The 18484-nt window shown below is 39.3% G+C and overlaps 1 protein-coding gene across 2 annotated transcripts in view; it reads right to left on the bottom strand.

Annotated features, from left to right (window-relative positions):
* Positions 1-18484, bottom strand: part of DLC1 (DLC1 Rho GTPase activating protein) — a 139419-nt gene that overhangs the window by 30505 nt on the left and 90430 nt on the right. For both annotated transcript variants that reach the window (XM_018565845.1, XM_018565846.1), the window contains exon 2: positions 639-710. In XM_018565845.1, the coding sequence (XP_018421347.1) occupies positions 639-710 (72 nt within the window). The remainder of the gene's footprint in view (positions 1-638; positions 711-18484) is intronic.

The following is an 18484-nucleotide window of genomic DNA, read 5'->3' as shown; positions in this document are numbered from 1 at the left end:
GTATGACTCCCAACGCAGTTGTCTGTATGCATTTATGTGTCACAATACTAGTCACATTTGGCCCATGGATGCATAGTTGTAAAGAAGTTAAAAATTTGTGTATCACTCAGCTGTAGATCCTCAAATCATCTCTGAATTCATGCCGGCACTGTCCTTCCTTCTGGAAAGGTCCATTTTCGTTCTGTATGGTCCTGTGTGCATGTTGTAAAGTAGCCACCGCTCTAAGCTCACTCCCGTGGTGGACTACTAGCTCGCATTTAGTTCACTAATTTGTATTGAGATTGTAATCCATCACGGAAGCAAGCTTGGAGAGGTGGTTACTTTTATATATATATATCCACACAAAAAAAAAGTATCCATTATGATGAGTCATTATGATAGCTCTGCTCCAGCTCCTGAATGCTATTCAGGAGTCTCAAAATAAGATACATTTGTGTTAATAGTTCAGGAACTTGAATGTAATTTTAAGTTTTAACTCCTGATTTTAGTGTCACTTCAATATTAGTGTGAGGTTTTAGTAGAATCACAGTCTAACACTTCAAAATGAAAGCCAATACACAGGAAAGGTTTTTTTATTTAAAGTTTATACAAGTTCTTCAAGAAATCCATTTAGTATGTCGATGTCATACAACACTAACCTTCATATAGTTGTGCATATTGGGGAAACCCTGCCGCCCGCAGCCAATCACATGCTTCCTTTGCTTCTATTTCTGCAACAAAAAGAGATACCCCACTGTTAGTGATTTGCAGAGTAACAAGTTCTTTAGCATGACTCCCACTCTCCCTATAGAAACAGTATTCACATGCAAATGTGCTACAAGGGGGACATAGCTTCCCCTATTGTCATTCATTGTGGTTTTGCTTCTTAAGCAGGGGAATTACTTTTCACCATTTCCTCTTTATTATTGATTAAATCACATTTTATACACGTGTCCTGTAACAGTGAATATCACAGATGTTCTATCAACAGTCTGACAAATGCTTAAAGGCTTTATGAAAATCAGATTATGCTCAAGGATGTGGCTGTCAACAAGCATTAATAAAATGCTGTAGGATCTTGTAATTAAATGTCAATGTATGACAAACCTTTTAATAACAAGAGGATTTACATTAAAGGCTTTAAACAAACAAGCTTTAAAAAAGACCCAAGTAACTGTACACAGTTTTTGTATGAACTGTATAGGACAATCCAAGGCTTCTTGAATAACAGTGAAAATAGAAATAGTGAATCATAAGCTAAGACACCTAAAGTGTGTTTTATTACTGTGCTCATAGACATTCTGCAGTTTTGACTTGAAAACCAAGAGGGCAGAGTGCCCCATAAATGTATGGCTCACCCTAGACAACCATTTTGTATATTAGGAAAGCTGACTAGCCCAACCAATGGATGTTGTCTACCTATCTCCAAATATATGAAAATGTTGCCTTATCCAGACGAAAATGGTCAGACTGCGCATGTGTCATCAATAAGTTGCTTTGCTATAATTATAAAAACATTATTTAAATGCTGCTAATATAGGAGCATAAAATGTGTTTTTGTAAAGCTGGCCATACACCTTACAATTATCTGCAGATTTTCTGTGGTCAGATGGAAAAAGTGCAACAGATTGGCCCAGGGGGAAATTACTCCATCCACACTGTTTAGTGTAGATGGAGGAATCTGTTGCACCTTTTCCATCTGACCACAAAAAATCTGCAGATAATTGTAAGGTGTATGGCCAGCTTTAGCCCTTTATGAAATCGTCTGCACACCAGAAACAAGCTCCGTTTTATTTAGGTTGCACCTGGACTAATCTAAAGCTGGCCATACACTAATAGATTTCTGCAGCCATGCTAAACAGTGTGGCTAAAAACAACACCCCTCATCAGGTGTCCACTGCTGTCAGAAAACTAAAACCATGACTGTAGCAGATTTGATGCCCATAATTTTCTGCCCAACTCCTTCGACAAAAGTTAATTGTGTTAATCGACTTGCGTCGGGTTGGCAGGGTAGTCCACTGTTTGAATTTCTAACAGTGTATGGCCATCTTAAAACTGGGAGCTTTTTTAGGGGAGTGAGCTCTGAACCTTCATTATCCAGTCAACCAAGGAGGAAGTGACCAATCTGTATTACTTCTCTTTAACTGAGAAAAAGGATGTCACCCATCTAGTTATAATGTATGGTAGGTGTCTGAATCATAAGAGCTGCAGAACAAAACAGTCTTTAGACTGATAAAATCAATTCACATATGCATTTCAATTGTGTGCTTATCTAACTGTAGAGAATACAACTCTAAGCCATTAACACGAATCTTCAATTTCTTTATATATTTAAAAAAAAAAAAAAAGAAGAAGAAGGAGGGAAGAATTTATTGAACTGCACCTATATAAAAACACAATGCAAATAAACACAACCATACAATAACCATATTATCCACACTATTTTATTACAATGCACAGACACAGCAGACAATGTAACACCATGAGGACATTACTGGATCGCTCTGTGTTTAAGCAAAAAGCTGACATTTTAATATAAACCAAGCTGAAACAACAAAATTAGGAAAAAATTCCGCAGGGATTCTTGGCTTCATTGTCAAAGCCAAGGATGGTATTTTGACTGAGAAGGCAAAGAAACAATTCAATCGCTTGAATCAAAGGAATGGAGGTCAAATAGTTTTTCATTAATGCAAAAGGTTTGACAACATTTACAACCAGAATTTGAAAACAGTTATTTGAATAATGTATTCTCAGCTTTATTTATAGGACTCATTGAATCTCAGGAGCCAGACTATAAATGCACCTAAAATATTATTGCTGGTGCCCAAAGGCTAATTCCCTTTCAAGAAAGTCAATCTAAAACCAATGCTTATTTTTAGGAAATGGAGCCTTTTAAATACAATGCGGGTGGCTGCACTGCATTCATAATTGCACTTGCATACTGCTGCATTCAACACCTTGGGAGTATCTTCTATTAGGTGTAGTGTGAACTGTAGATACACAAACTACTCTAGAAATCTGTGCACCTTTTACAGTCTACTAAAATGTGAATGGTCCTTACTTTCCCTTGTCCATCAAGGCAGCAAATGTTACCTGGCTCCTAGAGTGAAGTCACTGGAATGGGAAATTAATGAATTATGGAGCCAATTTAAAAACATGGATATGCAAAGAAAAGGTAAGAGATGCATTGTGCCACCTTCAACTGTTGGAATAGCTGAGATTTTACATGTAGAGAAAGTAAAAAAAAAATGAATGCTGTTTCGGAGGCTTGTTCTACATTTTGTTCCATCTATATAACAAACTGAAAATAAATCATGTAACCCATTACAAGTAATTTTGGGAATAACTTAAGTCTCTACATTTCTCGTTTCTCTGTAACTTCTACCACCAAGCTTTCGAGGAAACAAAAACATGCCAGAAGATGCCACCCTTGATACCAACAGAATGCATTACATTCTGTACAACATACCTAGGGGCAAAGTATTTTTTTCGATTTTTCCTTTTTATAGTTTACAAATTATAAAGAAATCAGTTGTTTTCTGAAGGTAACACTTTCAAATATCTGTCCTGTATTTTTTATATATCAAGGCTTCTTAGGAGGAATTTCTACAACTGTGGATTTAAGCAGTGGTATGGTGTAAAATACATTTCTATTGAGTGAAATAAACACTGACTCTTTCACATTTTGCTTAATCAAGCAAGCAGGTGGTGAGCAATCAAATTCACAATGTTTATCCAGCCTTGACTACATTGTTTTCTTGATGGGCCAGAACAAAAAGACTTAATTAGACACAATTGACTAGACAATTTTACCACCTACTTGGTTAGGATACGATTACTGGCCAATGTATGCAGATGACATTTCACTTTTTCCAACACAGGGTAAAAGAAAAATCCTCAGACATGCGACCTTTCAGCTTCAACACTTAAAATATTTAATAATGGGCAGGTCAAGGTCAACTAACTTGTGAGTCTAGGGAATGCTACAAAAGCAGAAATGCTGTCTTTCTATACTCCCCAGTCCTAATTAGCAGGGTAGATTTGCTGAATACAGAAAGTGTTGTAATTCAATTCTTATAATCCCTAGTTTGGGGGTCCCAACTCTGCAGCTATAATGAGTTACATCTTGGTCAAGACACTAGAAAACATGGAGGAACAAGGGACTTCTCAAAAACAGACATGTATTTACAGATCTTCTGCTGTTTACTTTGGCCTCAGGTAAAAAACACAAAAAAACAAATGAGTAGCACGTAGGACTGCTACATGGGCACCACTATTGAAAATCTGCCTTATTTAGTAGTTACGACAAATAAATAGAAAAGCCCCAGGAATTTCATTCAGGCAGTCTGTAGCAGTACATGAAAAAGTATTGTTCAATAAGAAAAATAGAGAGCCAGGAAAGAAACATTTAAAAGACAGAATTTCATCATGGATTACAGCCAACAGAGTAGTTGATAACGAAGAAAAGCACTCCAATTGTTACAAACAGGAAAAGACAGCATTTCCACCAGTTGGTATCAGATACTTCTCTGCCCTAGCAACTAAAGTCAACCCACTATCAAACTGGATTTTAATAGCCAAGACTAGATGGAGGGGAAAGGGCCTGAATGATAATGGAGTGGTGGTGGAGGGGGTTAACATTTATATTTATTTTAAATTAAATGAGTATTGATGGAAACATTTTTTGTAATAAATATTAATTGTTAATTACACATCAAATAATTGATCACATTTTTATATCAATAATCAAATAATTGATAATTGCACACTGGAGTTGCAAGGTTATATAACATGATGTATTTCAAAATATCAGACACTATTCATAATCCCGCTTGAAATATCTGCTGAATATTAAAGTGATTCTATTACTTATTAGGCAAACCTTTTTAATTAGTCTGTGCCTCCTCTAACCCTAACACAAGAAAGCACCCAAATCATACCAGTCAACATCCTAGGTCAAGACCAAATGCCACACTAAAATGTACCTACATTTGATTAAAAAAAACAACAGCTTTAGAATAGACTAGTCTCGTTAGGATCTGAAAACTAGATATGCCTAAAGTAGGTTCTGCATTCCATTTCAGACTAAAAGAAATTCTAGACTGCAGAGCAGTTTTAAATAGGTAAAAAATGCTTATGTTGGACAGGACACATTTGTAGAAAATGTTTTTTAAATATATTAGGAAACAAATATTTAAGTATGATGTAGTGGCCGCAAAGCAATTATTGGCCCTGAGAATATCCGGCCTCTAATCCTGACTTTGGATTTAGATCTTCCATATTGGAATGTGGCAGATAACATCTCATTGTGTGAACAGGAATTCTGGAAGATGCAGCACGTTGCATGCAGCAGGAAATCTCTCACGTAATGTTGTATTGTAAAAAGCATGCAACAGGCACAGGAGGGGGAAGGAAACAGGAAATTTGTATTGGAAGCAGCCTTGTTTGTTAGCTGGGTTCACAAGTTGCCCTGCTTGTTTCAATGAAGGTTAGCAGATCTCCTTTGTACAGAGAGCTGGGAACCATTAGGCAATATCAACCTACTTCCGTGGACTTTAGCATACAATCAATCTAAAGGATAATACATTCACGTATTTAATCAGCAAGTGGTACTCCTTCTAGCCTTCAGAATACCAAAGTACTTTGGTTTGGTTGTGCAAGGGTTAATGAGAGCACTCACATCAAACAAATGGCCGTACAACCTTGGAACTCAGACATCCTCCTGGTCATCCTGGCTCCTAAGAACAGCAGGGGAAGATTTTCTTATCAGCACCTCTGGCACTTTTAGGGATACAACCCTGCCAGCTGCTGTGAGGATGTGCAGATCCACTGCTGTGTTATGTCGGTCTACCTCTCCAGGTGCTAAAGCTCTTCTGCTGAAAGTGTCACCATAAACCAAAATGAAAAACTCAAACAGTACAGGAACCCAATCAGTCAAAAACAAAAATACATACTAGGCAAAAAAAGTTGATGACGTTGTAGCATTTAACTGAAAGTAATTTTTGATGCAACTTGCACATTTTTTTCAGATTTTCAAGGCTGAAGCTGGCCAAACACCAGCAGAAAATTGTTTGTACGTTTGAACGTTTGTAACAAAATCTAGCAGTGTAAGGCCAGCTTAATACATGTACAGATTTAGCTTCTCCCTCCCCATCATGAAGCATGACCAGACTCCTTCTTGGACAACTGCTTAGATCAAATCAATTAGCTACATAGAAGGTCTATTGTTTCCAATCTGTCTGAGTAGATTGACAAACTTGCAATGACAGAGGTATAGAAAAGCACAATCACAGAATTAATCAAAGCCTAAATGCATAACAAGGAATAATGGCAGCCTCCATGGTACACATGGGTCTCCCTTCATTTTTTTTCCTGGTGACAAAGTGCTTACCCACTCAAAATTAGAAACATTTTTGGCTGAAATTCTGCTTTTAGTAACCATGAGGTGTTTTAACTTTTCAGGCTAAATAAAAAAGCACAAAATGATGTATTCTAGCTAATAGAATTTTATATTGCGACTCCTGAATGCAATATTTTATTTATTTTATTTTTTTAAACTGGGATGCTGGAAAAAGTGTACATGAATAGAACATTTTTTTTCAGCAGAACTGTGGACAAGTCAACTCTTCATGACCCCCTCTGGAAATCACCCGATTCTAGGGATAAAATTCTACTTTTGCATGCCTAGGATTGCTGATAATTTTACCAATGTTTTCTTTCTGACATTTCCTCTCCGTTTCCTTCTGCTCCTTTGTACTGGAGCATACTTATGATGAGATTAGAGATTTCAATAAAGGGGCTTTTGTACGCCTTTGAGAGTCAGATGTGCAGAGCCAGCTCCTGGAAGAGGAAGGCACACTCTAATAACACGATCCCTAGAAGGAGATGGCATGCCAGTCCTTTCACAGAAACGTGATGACAGTTGAAGAATTACTTCATTTGCATCAATGACTGCAGCTTTTGTACACAAAGCTGACATTTTCAAAAGCTACCCAGGCATGTAAAGCTTTCTAGCAAGACTGTACGTGTACAGTTGAAAGTAGACAACAAAATGAATGCTATACAGAGCAATGTGTAAGGAAGTTTGCATACCACTGTAGTACATCTAACTCAACACCATCACTCACAATGACATAAAAGTACGGTAACTCATAATCAGCGTGCCAGAGCGATTAAACAAGTCTTTCTAATTTTTTTTTATTGCTACTGTCCCCCAGGCGACAAACTGCATGTCTCATTGCCAACATAACATGGTCGACGGCACCCCCCAACTCTTACTTTGCAACCACCCATCTAGAAAAGAAAATTCAATTAACCATGATTGACCGCGCTTGTCTCAGGAACCAGGCACTTCCCCAATACAAGCACAATCACTAGGTATGCAGGGGTAGGGGGCCTGTCATTTCCACCCCCTCTTTCTTTTTGGTTGCTAGGATGCAGGCAGCTGCTGCCACTGCTTGGTTGCTAGGACACAAGCAGCCCCAGCCACACAGCATTGGAAGTTGCAAGGAAACAGGTGGCCATCAGCATCATAACCCGCGATGCTGGGCAGCCCAGCCATGTGCACCTTAGCAACCAGAGACATTGTGAAGCAAGGGCCATCTGCATCCTGGCAACCAACAAAAATATGTGACACGGGCTGCCTTTGTCCTATAAACTAATGATGCTGTGTAGCCCAATCCTACACATATACCTACATTCAGCAGGGGCCAAACACATCATTGGGTGCTAGGTCACAGGCAGCCCCTGCCACATAGCACTTGCAGATACTTCACAGCCAATCATTGGCAACTCTTGTATTGTACTCCTGTATGATAAAAATGAAAGGTTTGCGGACACATGGATGCTTGTTTAAAAAAATAGATACCTCACCCTGATCTTCTACCCACCTAGGTGCCCAAGCAAGGATGGCATCACACTCCATCTGGCTAAATCCTAGTCCATACAGAGCGGGCAAAAATCTTGCCAGAAGACATTCTTGCAATGGACTGGAGTATCTTCTCATGAGATTTCACCTGATCCACAATCTCTAGGAATTTTCTTGGAAGATTATTTTCAGAAGATGGCGGTATATTTTTTTATGGATACATTTTACACCTGCTAACAGTAGGAGGTTTGTAAAGGGGGAGGGGAGCCAGACAATTTGAGCAGACCTAGCATTTTACTTCAAGGTGTGCTTCAAGCCACACACACACACACACACACACACACACACACACACACACACTAATGTAGCAGGTACTGTGCTGTATTTAGCCCAAAAAACACCCACGATTACTAATATTAAGGCTATTGTAACAACATCCTTTAAAGTGTAGTTCCACAAGAAAACCCCTCTATATGTCCGTCATGTTCCCATTTACATGTCACACCTAAAAACTGCAGCTGGAAGATCCTTCTATAAGTATGTAGGATCATTTAGGCCCAACATGCATGTTTATGCACTGAGCAGACACCTCTGGTACTGGGCTGTTCCAACAGAAAACAATTCTCGTCTGATCCATTTTTAGTCACTATACATGTTTCAATCTGACCATACAATGGTTGTGCAATAAACTTTAAATTGACCAAAACTATGAGCTCCTATCTAGTCTAACCAATCAATTTTGTCCAATTCAGGCCCTTGTACTACATAGTTTTTGATAGATTTAAAGGAGATTGTAAAGACTAACGAGTGGTGAGTTTAGGTCACAACATGATGACATACATAGGTTTGTTTCCTGATCTGATCGTTATTGGCCAAATTGGTCTATGATTAAATCTATAGGTAACCTGTGCATCAAATATATAGAACAAACACACAAAAAAAACCCACAATAACAAATGGTATATATGTATCCATGTTCTCCCTGTGCTTGTGTGGGTTTCATCTGGATGTTCCAGTTTCCTCTCATACGCCAAAGACATGTTGGTAGGTTAATTGGCTCCTGCATGTATGATAGGGACATTAGATTGCAAGCTCCTTGAGGGCAGGGACAAAATGTGAATGTGCAACTATGTAAAGTGGCAGTGCTATATAAAATACCAATAATAAAATGTTTTATACTATATATATTATTATTATATATATATTATATTATTAAAACACTCTTTATTAACATATTCAGGGATCCACAGTGAACCCCTCTTATCTACTAAACACCCAACTCTTATTTCAAACAAATATATCTCTTAATGCATAGGACTCCAACATTAAAAAGGTCTGTCCACCAGAACTGACATTTGTGCCTTCATGATAAAATGTAGTGAAAAGGTCCGCAGAAACTCTTATAGCTCCTAAATGTGCCTCCAAAAATGTTTATCACACAAATTAAAGTGTGCAAAGCTACCATCTTATTGACTGGAACTCGCCACAAATCTATGACAACTCAATAAAAGGCAAGTCCTAACTCAGTATGATCTCTCCTCCACAGATTTTAAGCTACTTTATTTAGGTAGGACACTCCCAGCTCTACCACTCAGGTTTTACAGCAATATCTCCAATACACAGTACAAGAAAGATAGAGAGAAGCTTTTAATAGTGCAGAAACCTTCAAATCTAGAAGATCAAGGCCATTTACATGTGCCTGGTATACGTAGCATGATTTTTAAAATGAACGTAAAAATGAATCCCTGATTTAACCATCTTATGCCAGAATCACCTGACAGCTGCAGTATTGGGAGTCTCTGGAATGCACCAACGCATCTCCAAAGCACACCGAAAGATTTAATCTTCCATGTAGCCCTAGCCTTATACCATTTTATGGAATAAGCATAATATATTAATAAATATAGCTCCATACGAATATATAGATGACAAAAAATCCACAGTTTTTCATAAGAATGCCAAAAAATAATAATACATATATACTGTATATACATATATACACACACACACACACACACACACACACACACAATCAGCAAGAACAGAGCAATGGGGTAATAGCAGATGTAGGTGACGGGATTCTGCAATGGGTGAATGAAAAAAGGAGAAGCTTTTTTTTCCCCCCCTTGCCACCGATCTGCTAACTCAAACAGCCTTGTAGAAATCAGTGGCGTAACAACTGGGGGGTGCGGGGGGGTCATGGTTGGGAGAGGTGGAGTGGAGGTTTAAAAAAAAGGGGGGGGGGGCGGAAAAAATGTTCTGCCCCGGGCGCCCATAACTCTGGTTACGCCACTGCACCACACACATGGTTATTTACACTACACCCCAGTTCCCTGTCTGTCAATGTTTAAGAACAAGTAAGAACTATTTTAGGAATGATGGAAACCAGCAGGATTTATGATGAGCTTGAGGAATAAAATAATAAAAGTAGACTTCAGTAACCTACAGCATACAGCTGCAGACAGACTGTTTGGTTGAACAGATTTGATCACCTAAGAAAACCAGGCATTATGAGATAGTGATAAGATAGTAACAAGATCTGCTGTGTTATTAAAGCTGGCCATATACTGGAAAATTTTCATCTGAATCTTTCATAGGAAAAATCTTGTTAGAACACTTGATAATGCCAGAGACGTGACACGTGTCAATTGAAATATCATTTGATTTTAAAACTCAATTTTAGGAAAACCGCATCCATTATTAGAATCAAGAAAAACAAATTCCATCCTGTTACTTCGATTTTTTTTTTTTGGCACCACAGTCAATATTGATTGTCAATTTGACCTCATTAACTAAAAGAAAAATCGAACTAAAATTTAGAAAATGATTTTTTTTCTAATGCAAATGGCCAGCCTAACAGGGATATTAACAGAGCACCAAAGGGGAAAAAAACAAAACAGATTGATCCTTGGAAAGTGTCAGGCCACACATTTGCCTGATTGATAGTAACTATAAAGCTCAGTAACTTTTGGTGTAAAACTAGGTTAATGTACCAGCCACCAGGCTGATACTGTTTAACATTTAGAAAGGAAAATCTTTAAAATGTGCATCTGTGATTTGTCCATTGATCACCATGAAGACCCACTGCACTTGCTCGAACGTTCACCTTCTTCTTAGAGATGTCCTGCAAATGAAGACAATAAACCCAACATTGCCATTTTGTACCATAAAAGCAGTGCAAGCTGTAGGAAGGGCTACTGCACTCCTATAGTTGAGCTCATTCACAGCTTGTGCAATAGCTGGGTGGGGGGTGGTGAGGTAATAATGGTCCCTGTGTAAAGACTCTACTGATCTGTGCCACTGATAACCTGGAAGTAATGGTTTCCCAGGCAGCTAAACATATTCAAGGTGGCCTGTCTGCTGCAGAATACACATATTGGTGGATGGCCTTATGTAGATTTATACTGTTAGTTGGAAATAGTCAGTGTGACTAAATAAAGCACAGGGTAGTTTAGCAGCTGAAAAGCCACAGGTTGCCCAAAGTGAATGTCAGGCCACAGTTGGAACTTTTGTTGCTTTTGTTGACAATGTCACCTCCTCCTCAAAAAGGGCCTCCAAACATAATGATGCAAAAAGTTGCTATTATGCAGGTAATGTAGTCATGGACACAATGAAAACTGTATAACAAATGTAGCTTATAACTCATTAGTAGAGCTACTACTCATCCATTTGCGTTCTTTAGTGTGGATAGGGGAAATTGAGTGATTTTTCTTGCTCTGCACCATGGTGTATGGCCAGCTTAACTCGATTTTGGTGTTTTCACCATGACTGAAAGAGAAAAACTCAAAATATGAGTCGCCCCCATAACTCTAACCCAAACACACCTTTGAGGCATATGTGCTGCAGCACACCACAATGTTGGAAAAAAAGCGAGCATGTTTTTTGTCCCTTCTGGTCCATTGGCGGTATATTCAATTGAATGGGCTGCCTTAATGCAACATGCATTAAACTAAAGCAACACACTGGAACGGCCAGGTGCGAATGGACCAAATATCTATCTAAAGGAGACAGACAGAAATAAAACCCTGTAACCCCTGAACACGGCATAAAGAAAATAAAATCAAAGATCGCAAAAATACTGCCTGCAAGAACGAGTCCCCCCTTTAAATTCTGTAAGGTCAATAGTTTTTGATTTATGATGCAGTGGATCCAGCATGGTCTATTATACCAGTAAAGGAAAAGGAAACATCTGAAGTTGTTATGTTTAGAATGCTTTTTTCAAATCACATACATTGCCTGTTAGGGTGGATCTGGCATTGTCTGGAGCCGCTAGGAGTCCAAAAGCATTGGCTCATTTCCTTCTTCCTGTCACTAGGGAGGACACAAGTACAGGACCCCTTGTTTACCTCTGCTGATCATCCTGTTCAAAGCAGCATCCTAATTTCCAAGCCAAAACAGGAGACACCACCCAAAAGTTGAATGCTGCTACTAGTCACAATAGGACATAGACATCATGGTACCATTAATGACGGATACAAACGTAACAGGAGGCTGCATACAAGTACAATGCAGGAACAGGCTTATTCTATACAGAAGTGCAAAAAGCAAACTGCTACGTGCTTAAAGAGCTGGAGTTTAAAGGAAACCTGTCAAGTGAGAAAAATGTAGGCAGCCATTGCTGACCCCTGCTTCTGATAAGGCTAATTGGCTGGCTGTCTGTGGGTTCAACACTATAAGCCAGTGACCCAAAACGAATAAGCAACAACTGAAGTCAAAGTGAAGTCAGAATTACTAATCCGAGTACTTCTTCTAGGTCAGTGACTCAGAGAACATTGAATTCAGAAGATCAGCATTACAGCCAGACCAACAGCATTTTAAACAGGACAGCAAAAGCAGACTACACATCTTATCTATGCTGGGTAGTGGAGTTCTGTAGACAGTTTAAACATATTTAAGACCCCATTCACACTGAGCGTTTTGTAGCACCTTTTCTGCTAAAAATCGCTTAAACATGAAGCTCAAGGTAGCTCTTCCAATGCATTTCAATGGAGATGTTCACATCTTGAAGCTCAATGGTCGCCTCCAACTTGTAGCTTGAACATGAGCTATTTTTTGGCGGATTATGCGCTTCTTGGCCCCAATAGACTTCAATGGTATAGCTCAATGTCGCTCATTAGCTGCGTTTTTGCATGACATTGTAGAGCAAAGTGTCACTTTTGCCCAGAAATTAAATCTAGGAACACTCTCCACAGAAGCAGGAACCAGGAAAAGGAATGTCACATCAAAGAGTGCTTTTGATTGGATACTGCCCAATGTAACAGCTACAAAGTCTCTGTGGTAAAATGCCAAAAGAAGCGCTACGTAACACATCAAAATGGGCACTGTGGCTCATAGAAGCTCGATATAGCTCAATGTCGATCTACTTAAATATGCGCAAACAAATTTTGTTGTAGCTCAGTGTGAATGGGGTCTAACATGTTTCTTTTGAGACCAGCACATGTGGATTACAATATGTATGTTTTTTTCCAGAATGAAAATCACATTCACGGTTAGAACTTCATTTTGTTCAGATAAGAAATTTTCTGGCCTGCTCCTTCAATTTTCCTCATCAACTAACCATTAACCATCAGAAAACCAAATGAACATTCCACAAATGAAAATTTTCAAATGAAATACAACTGGTGCATAGGCAGCTTTATTTAGTCTTATCCACTCCTGAAAAACCACAGGACAGAATTACCTGGGTTGTCCGGAACAATGATGACAGCCAGGTAGTTCTTTTCAGAATGAGGCTGTCAGCAATGGTAGCCTCCATAATTTCTCAGTTTTATATGAACATGCTTCGAAAGAAGCAGTAAATATAATCAGTTGCTGGGTTATGTAAAGGTCTTTCATAGTATCAAGGGTAAATACGTTAAAGAGTTTGTGGAACATATTCAAAATGAAGATTTATAATGAGAAGAAATATTTAGCATAGTGATACACAGGAGTACAGCCAACTGTCACTTATTAGGCTAGAATGGCTGCTTTAAAAACTTTCTCTGTATGCTCTGCACTATATAATAATACACACAGAGCTTGTTTATGTTCCTCCTCAACATAAGACTTTCAGGCATGTATTGGCTGGTATGCAATCATGCTTAGAGTGTGACTCAGGTACACATGAATGGGGCTATCCAATTATCCAAGCACCAGATCTCATCAGGCCACCAGCATGTGTAGACAAAACGGTAACTGAACATCTTGCACGGCGCTTGGGCTAAGCACTTGGACTAACGCATTTAGATTTATAAGCTGATACAGTGCAGTAGTAGTAATTATGCTTAGAAGATATGCACAGTATGACTTTCAGAAGTGTTAGAAGAAACCTGAAGTAAGAAAGGTCACAGGCTGCCAATTCCAAGCTCTCCTTTTGAAAATACCCATTGCCAATTTGGTGTGTTGATCCAAAGGAATCACTTTGAGTCACTAACTTGAAATATGTATGCAAATCCGGACTTCCGATGTTCCTTTGACTTTACCAGCAGCATGCTTGTTCCAGGTCAGTGACTCAAAGCACTAAAGCCAAAGAGCCAGGTGAACTGTTATCTTCAGCAGTAGGTCTCCAATGGCAGCCTCTGAATTTCTCCACAGTACAGATTTTTTTTACCAATCTGGTATGAATAGCTATGTCATACAAAAACAGTTGCCTTTAAGCGGATATTAGGTGATTCTGCCAGACTGCCACGAAAGACAAATCAGAGGCAGGAAAGCTAAAGAGGCTTCCAGTCTGTCTATATGAAATTGCTACCTCGGTAGCCGGATGCAGACTTCCGGCTGCTGGCCCTGAACTAAGCTGAATACTGATCGCTAGTGACGTCAAGCAATTCCATAGGGACAAATAGGCAGCCTCTTAGCGACCTTGTCGCTGGCAATATCGGCAATTCACCAGCTGCAGGATCGGTTGTGACAAAGTTGACCATTTCGTACCAGTCTGATAGACTACTACTCATTGGCTGCTGGGGAATTATACACAACAATACGCTAGCATTTAATAATGGAATTGTAATTTTACATTTGAAATCAAAATGATATTTTTCTGGCATAAGGAATATCCTGGATTCTGTTTTATTTTTAATAAATAATAATAAATAACAAAAAGGAAAATATATAGTAAGAATTAAACACAACACTAAACTATTTTGAAAGTGAAAACCAACAATGCCCCTAGTGGACAAACTGGTGAACAGCTTTAACACTTGGTATTTACTAGTTATTAATTAAGCAGAAAGGGTTGTTTGCTCTGTATACCAGCCCTATAAAAAGTTTTGATACATTGCTACATAAATCATAACCACAAGGGAAAAAAATACAACAAAATATTAAAAGCAAAACAGAAATTCAACTTTGCAAGCATATAAATCTGAGCAACATGGTAGGGAACTCCTTCCAGGAACATACCATACTTTTACAGAAGCAGTGATGATAAATGATTGTTAAAATGTAAACAGAGGACTGTGATGTGAGCACATCTGCTAAACATTTTCTACCATTCTTTTCATGCCAGACCTGTCACTGACATGCACGGAGGAGAAGGCCAGGTAAAAAGAAAGACACTGCCACCATACAAAAGGGCAACGTGGCAGAACAAAGTTGGACAGTTAAAGTGAAGTTAAAGACATCACCTAACACCAATTAGCCATGCTGCGAGTTAGCAATCGCCTGTGGACCAGATGGATGCCGCATTAGGTAACCCCTCCAGGCCTGCTGACAGATTTATACTTGGAGGTTGATCTACAATCTGTTACGGTATTATTTTTCCTCTGGTTCAGACGAGGCACACAAAAATGATGTGACAAGCTGCACCCCATCCTCTGCTGGGAATAGAAAGCGTACAAATGCACATAAATGTCCAAAGACAACCAAATAAAAAAAAAAGAAGAGATTTAATTTATAGAGTGAATAACCGATTCTGGCTTAGTGAACAAGGCAGCACAAAGTAATGATGACATAGAGCAACCTAAAGGATTTTTACCTTTTATCACTCTAGTGCAGGCCAAACTTTAAAGATGGCCTTATACATGGAACCGTTAAGGAAATCTTAAAACACTTCCGATTAACCAGGAATCCAGCGTACATTTAAAAGCAATTTCCCACCGATGAGTTTTATAGAATGAGCTGGGCTATAAAATGATAGCTTCTTAAAAAAATGGAATGAAAGCAGAACAAAACTAAGACAATTTTGACAAAGGGATTTGATTTTTCCTGCAGGGTTTGATTGAAGGAATTTCAATCCAGTCTCCATTTCTGTATTCAATAACCTGACATATCGATAACAGCTTGCTGATTATAATGATTTTTAACGGCTTATTAATGGCTTGAAAGATGCCACTTGCATGGTCCTCTTAAGGGATGACTGCCAATTCCGCTACTTTTTCTCTAGGGCCCCTTTAAGATGGGCGGTCCGATCAGGCCTGTCTGTCAGTTTTTAAGCAGATCTGATTGGAAGTCTGTGTGTCCGTTTAAAGCCGACTACCCCGGACTCCAGGTCCGGAAAACCAAATGGAACAGAGTTCCGTTTTGGTGGTCCTGATAGTGACAGATCATGGGTGATGTAAACAGACATGTCCATTTAGATCTGACTCCAAAATAGACCAACATGGGTGCAGTAAGTTCAGCGTTTTCCTCCATTGCAAGATGGAGCAAAAAACTAAACAGACAATGATGTCACAATGGTGACACCCATTCCATACTGCTCCAGATAGTGCATGGATCCCCTGTGCATGGATCCCCTGCTGATCAGAAATGAGAGGCGCTCGTGTGAAAGGGGCCTTATAACTATGAACCCAATGATGGCTTCCATTTCCAACTGAAATACTCATCACATCAATGAGTGTTAAGGTGCCCATACACTGGTCGATTCTCATACGAGAATCGCGGGAAATCCCGCGATCATACGAGAATCGAACAGTGTGAACGAAGACGTGCGACCGTTTCTACTGTACGGTCGCACGTCTTTTGTCTAAGGAGCATGTTAGAAAACCAGCCGAGAATCGTACAATTTTCGGCTGGTTTGAACAGTGCTCGAGAGACAAATGCCGAACGGGCCGGTGTGCACACGCGAACACTGTCCGTTCAGCATTGCGGTCATCGGAAGCCCGCCCCTCAGGGGGGCGGGCTTGCGATGATCGAGAGTGCGATCTGCCTGTCCAAGATGGGCAGATCGTACGTTTTTTTTAATCACTTTACAACCATCGCAAGACTAAGGTCTTGCGATGGTTGTACAGTGTATGGCCACCTTTAGTAGTTACACATTTACTTTTCTTTGGAGAAGAGGAAATGTGTATTTCATCACCAATGCTGATAACACTTATTGGAGAGAAGATTAAAGCATGTCCTACCAGCGATAAAATTGAGAATGGTCCAATATCTCACCTACTTTGGTGGCCTCAGCATGACATCTGCCACTAGTCTACAAATGCCCACACATGTTACAATCTAATTGCATAACCTCCTTTCCAATTACCAACTGGTGTGAAGGCTTGCCTAAACAGTCCATCCAACTCAAATCCAGATGGGTAGCCTTTCATACAACATGGTTGTTACAATCTCCTGTTAGACTTATCAACACAACTGGCCACCTTAAAGTGACATTAAACCCTCAGATTTTTTAACATAAACCAATACTGTAATGTGTGCCTTACTGTAATCCATGGTTGTTTCCCTTCTCTTTGCTGCTCTTCCTTTTAAATCCTCATGTCTTCTCATGCTTGTGGAGAACTTCCCTTTGCAGCTGACTGCCTCTTCCTGTAGTGCTGGCTCAGGTTGCAAACCTATACAAAACCTATACACAGACACCATGTATCCATTTCAGAGACAAGGCAGTCTGCTGCAAAACAGAAGCCCAGCATGAGAAGAGATACGGATTTAAAAAGGAAGAGCAGCAAAGAGAAGGGAAACGACCATGGATTACAGTAAGGCACACATTACAGTATTGTTTTATGTTAAAAAAATCTGAGGGTTTAATGTCACTAAGATACTGATTCCAGGGCTGGCTCATTGACGTGCAGAACACCCTGTGCTAGACCTCGGCCTGGCTGAGACATTTTAACACCAGAAGACCCATATGTTTTGCTGGCAGGAAAGCAAACAGGCATGACAGCTTCACGACAGAAGGAAAATTTGTTTTCTATTTGTGCAAGATATATATGGGTTTTTTACTACCAGTAGGAGATGTTGCTTTAAGGGTGGGATCAAAAGGCAAAGGTATGACATCATGGGCACCACAAAACAGGAGGGGGTCATCTGTCTTCTGAAATCCTGCAGACTAATTAGCAAGAACATCAAAAGAAAGCTCCTTGAGTCTGCGCCTTTAAAAGAAACATGGCCATAAACTTGCTGAGGTCTGGTTTGCAGGATGCAACACTAACATGTCATCAATCATGTGTGATGTCAAGTGCTGAATAACGGATAGATGGATAGATGAATAATGTTTTCCCCCCAAATAAAATAAAAAAAAGGGAACAAAGTCATATACTTAGTGTAGCTAAACCAAACATGTAATATATTGCAGTTTACCAGTCCTTAAATGTGGTGGCTGCAATTTTTTTCTTTTTCAGATTGCCCCGTTATTTTCACATTGGCAGAAACACACCATCAGTCCTAGGGTGACAACACCACCTCACTGTATTAAATGTAGGTACAGAACACTTCCCCCTC

This window comes from Nanorana parkeri, unplaced genomic scaffold (genome assembly GCF_000935625.1).
Source record: "Nanorana parkeri isolate BGI_ZX_2015 unplaced genomic scaffold, ASM93562v1 scaffold892, whole genome shotgun sequence".
Classification (NCBI taxonomy): Eukaryota; Metazoa; Chordata; class Amphibia; order Anura; family Dicroglossidae; genus Nanorana; species Nanorana parkeri.
This window is presented reverse-complemented; position numbering and strand designations above follow the sequence as displayed.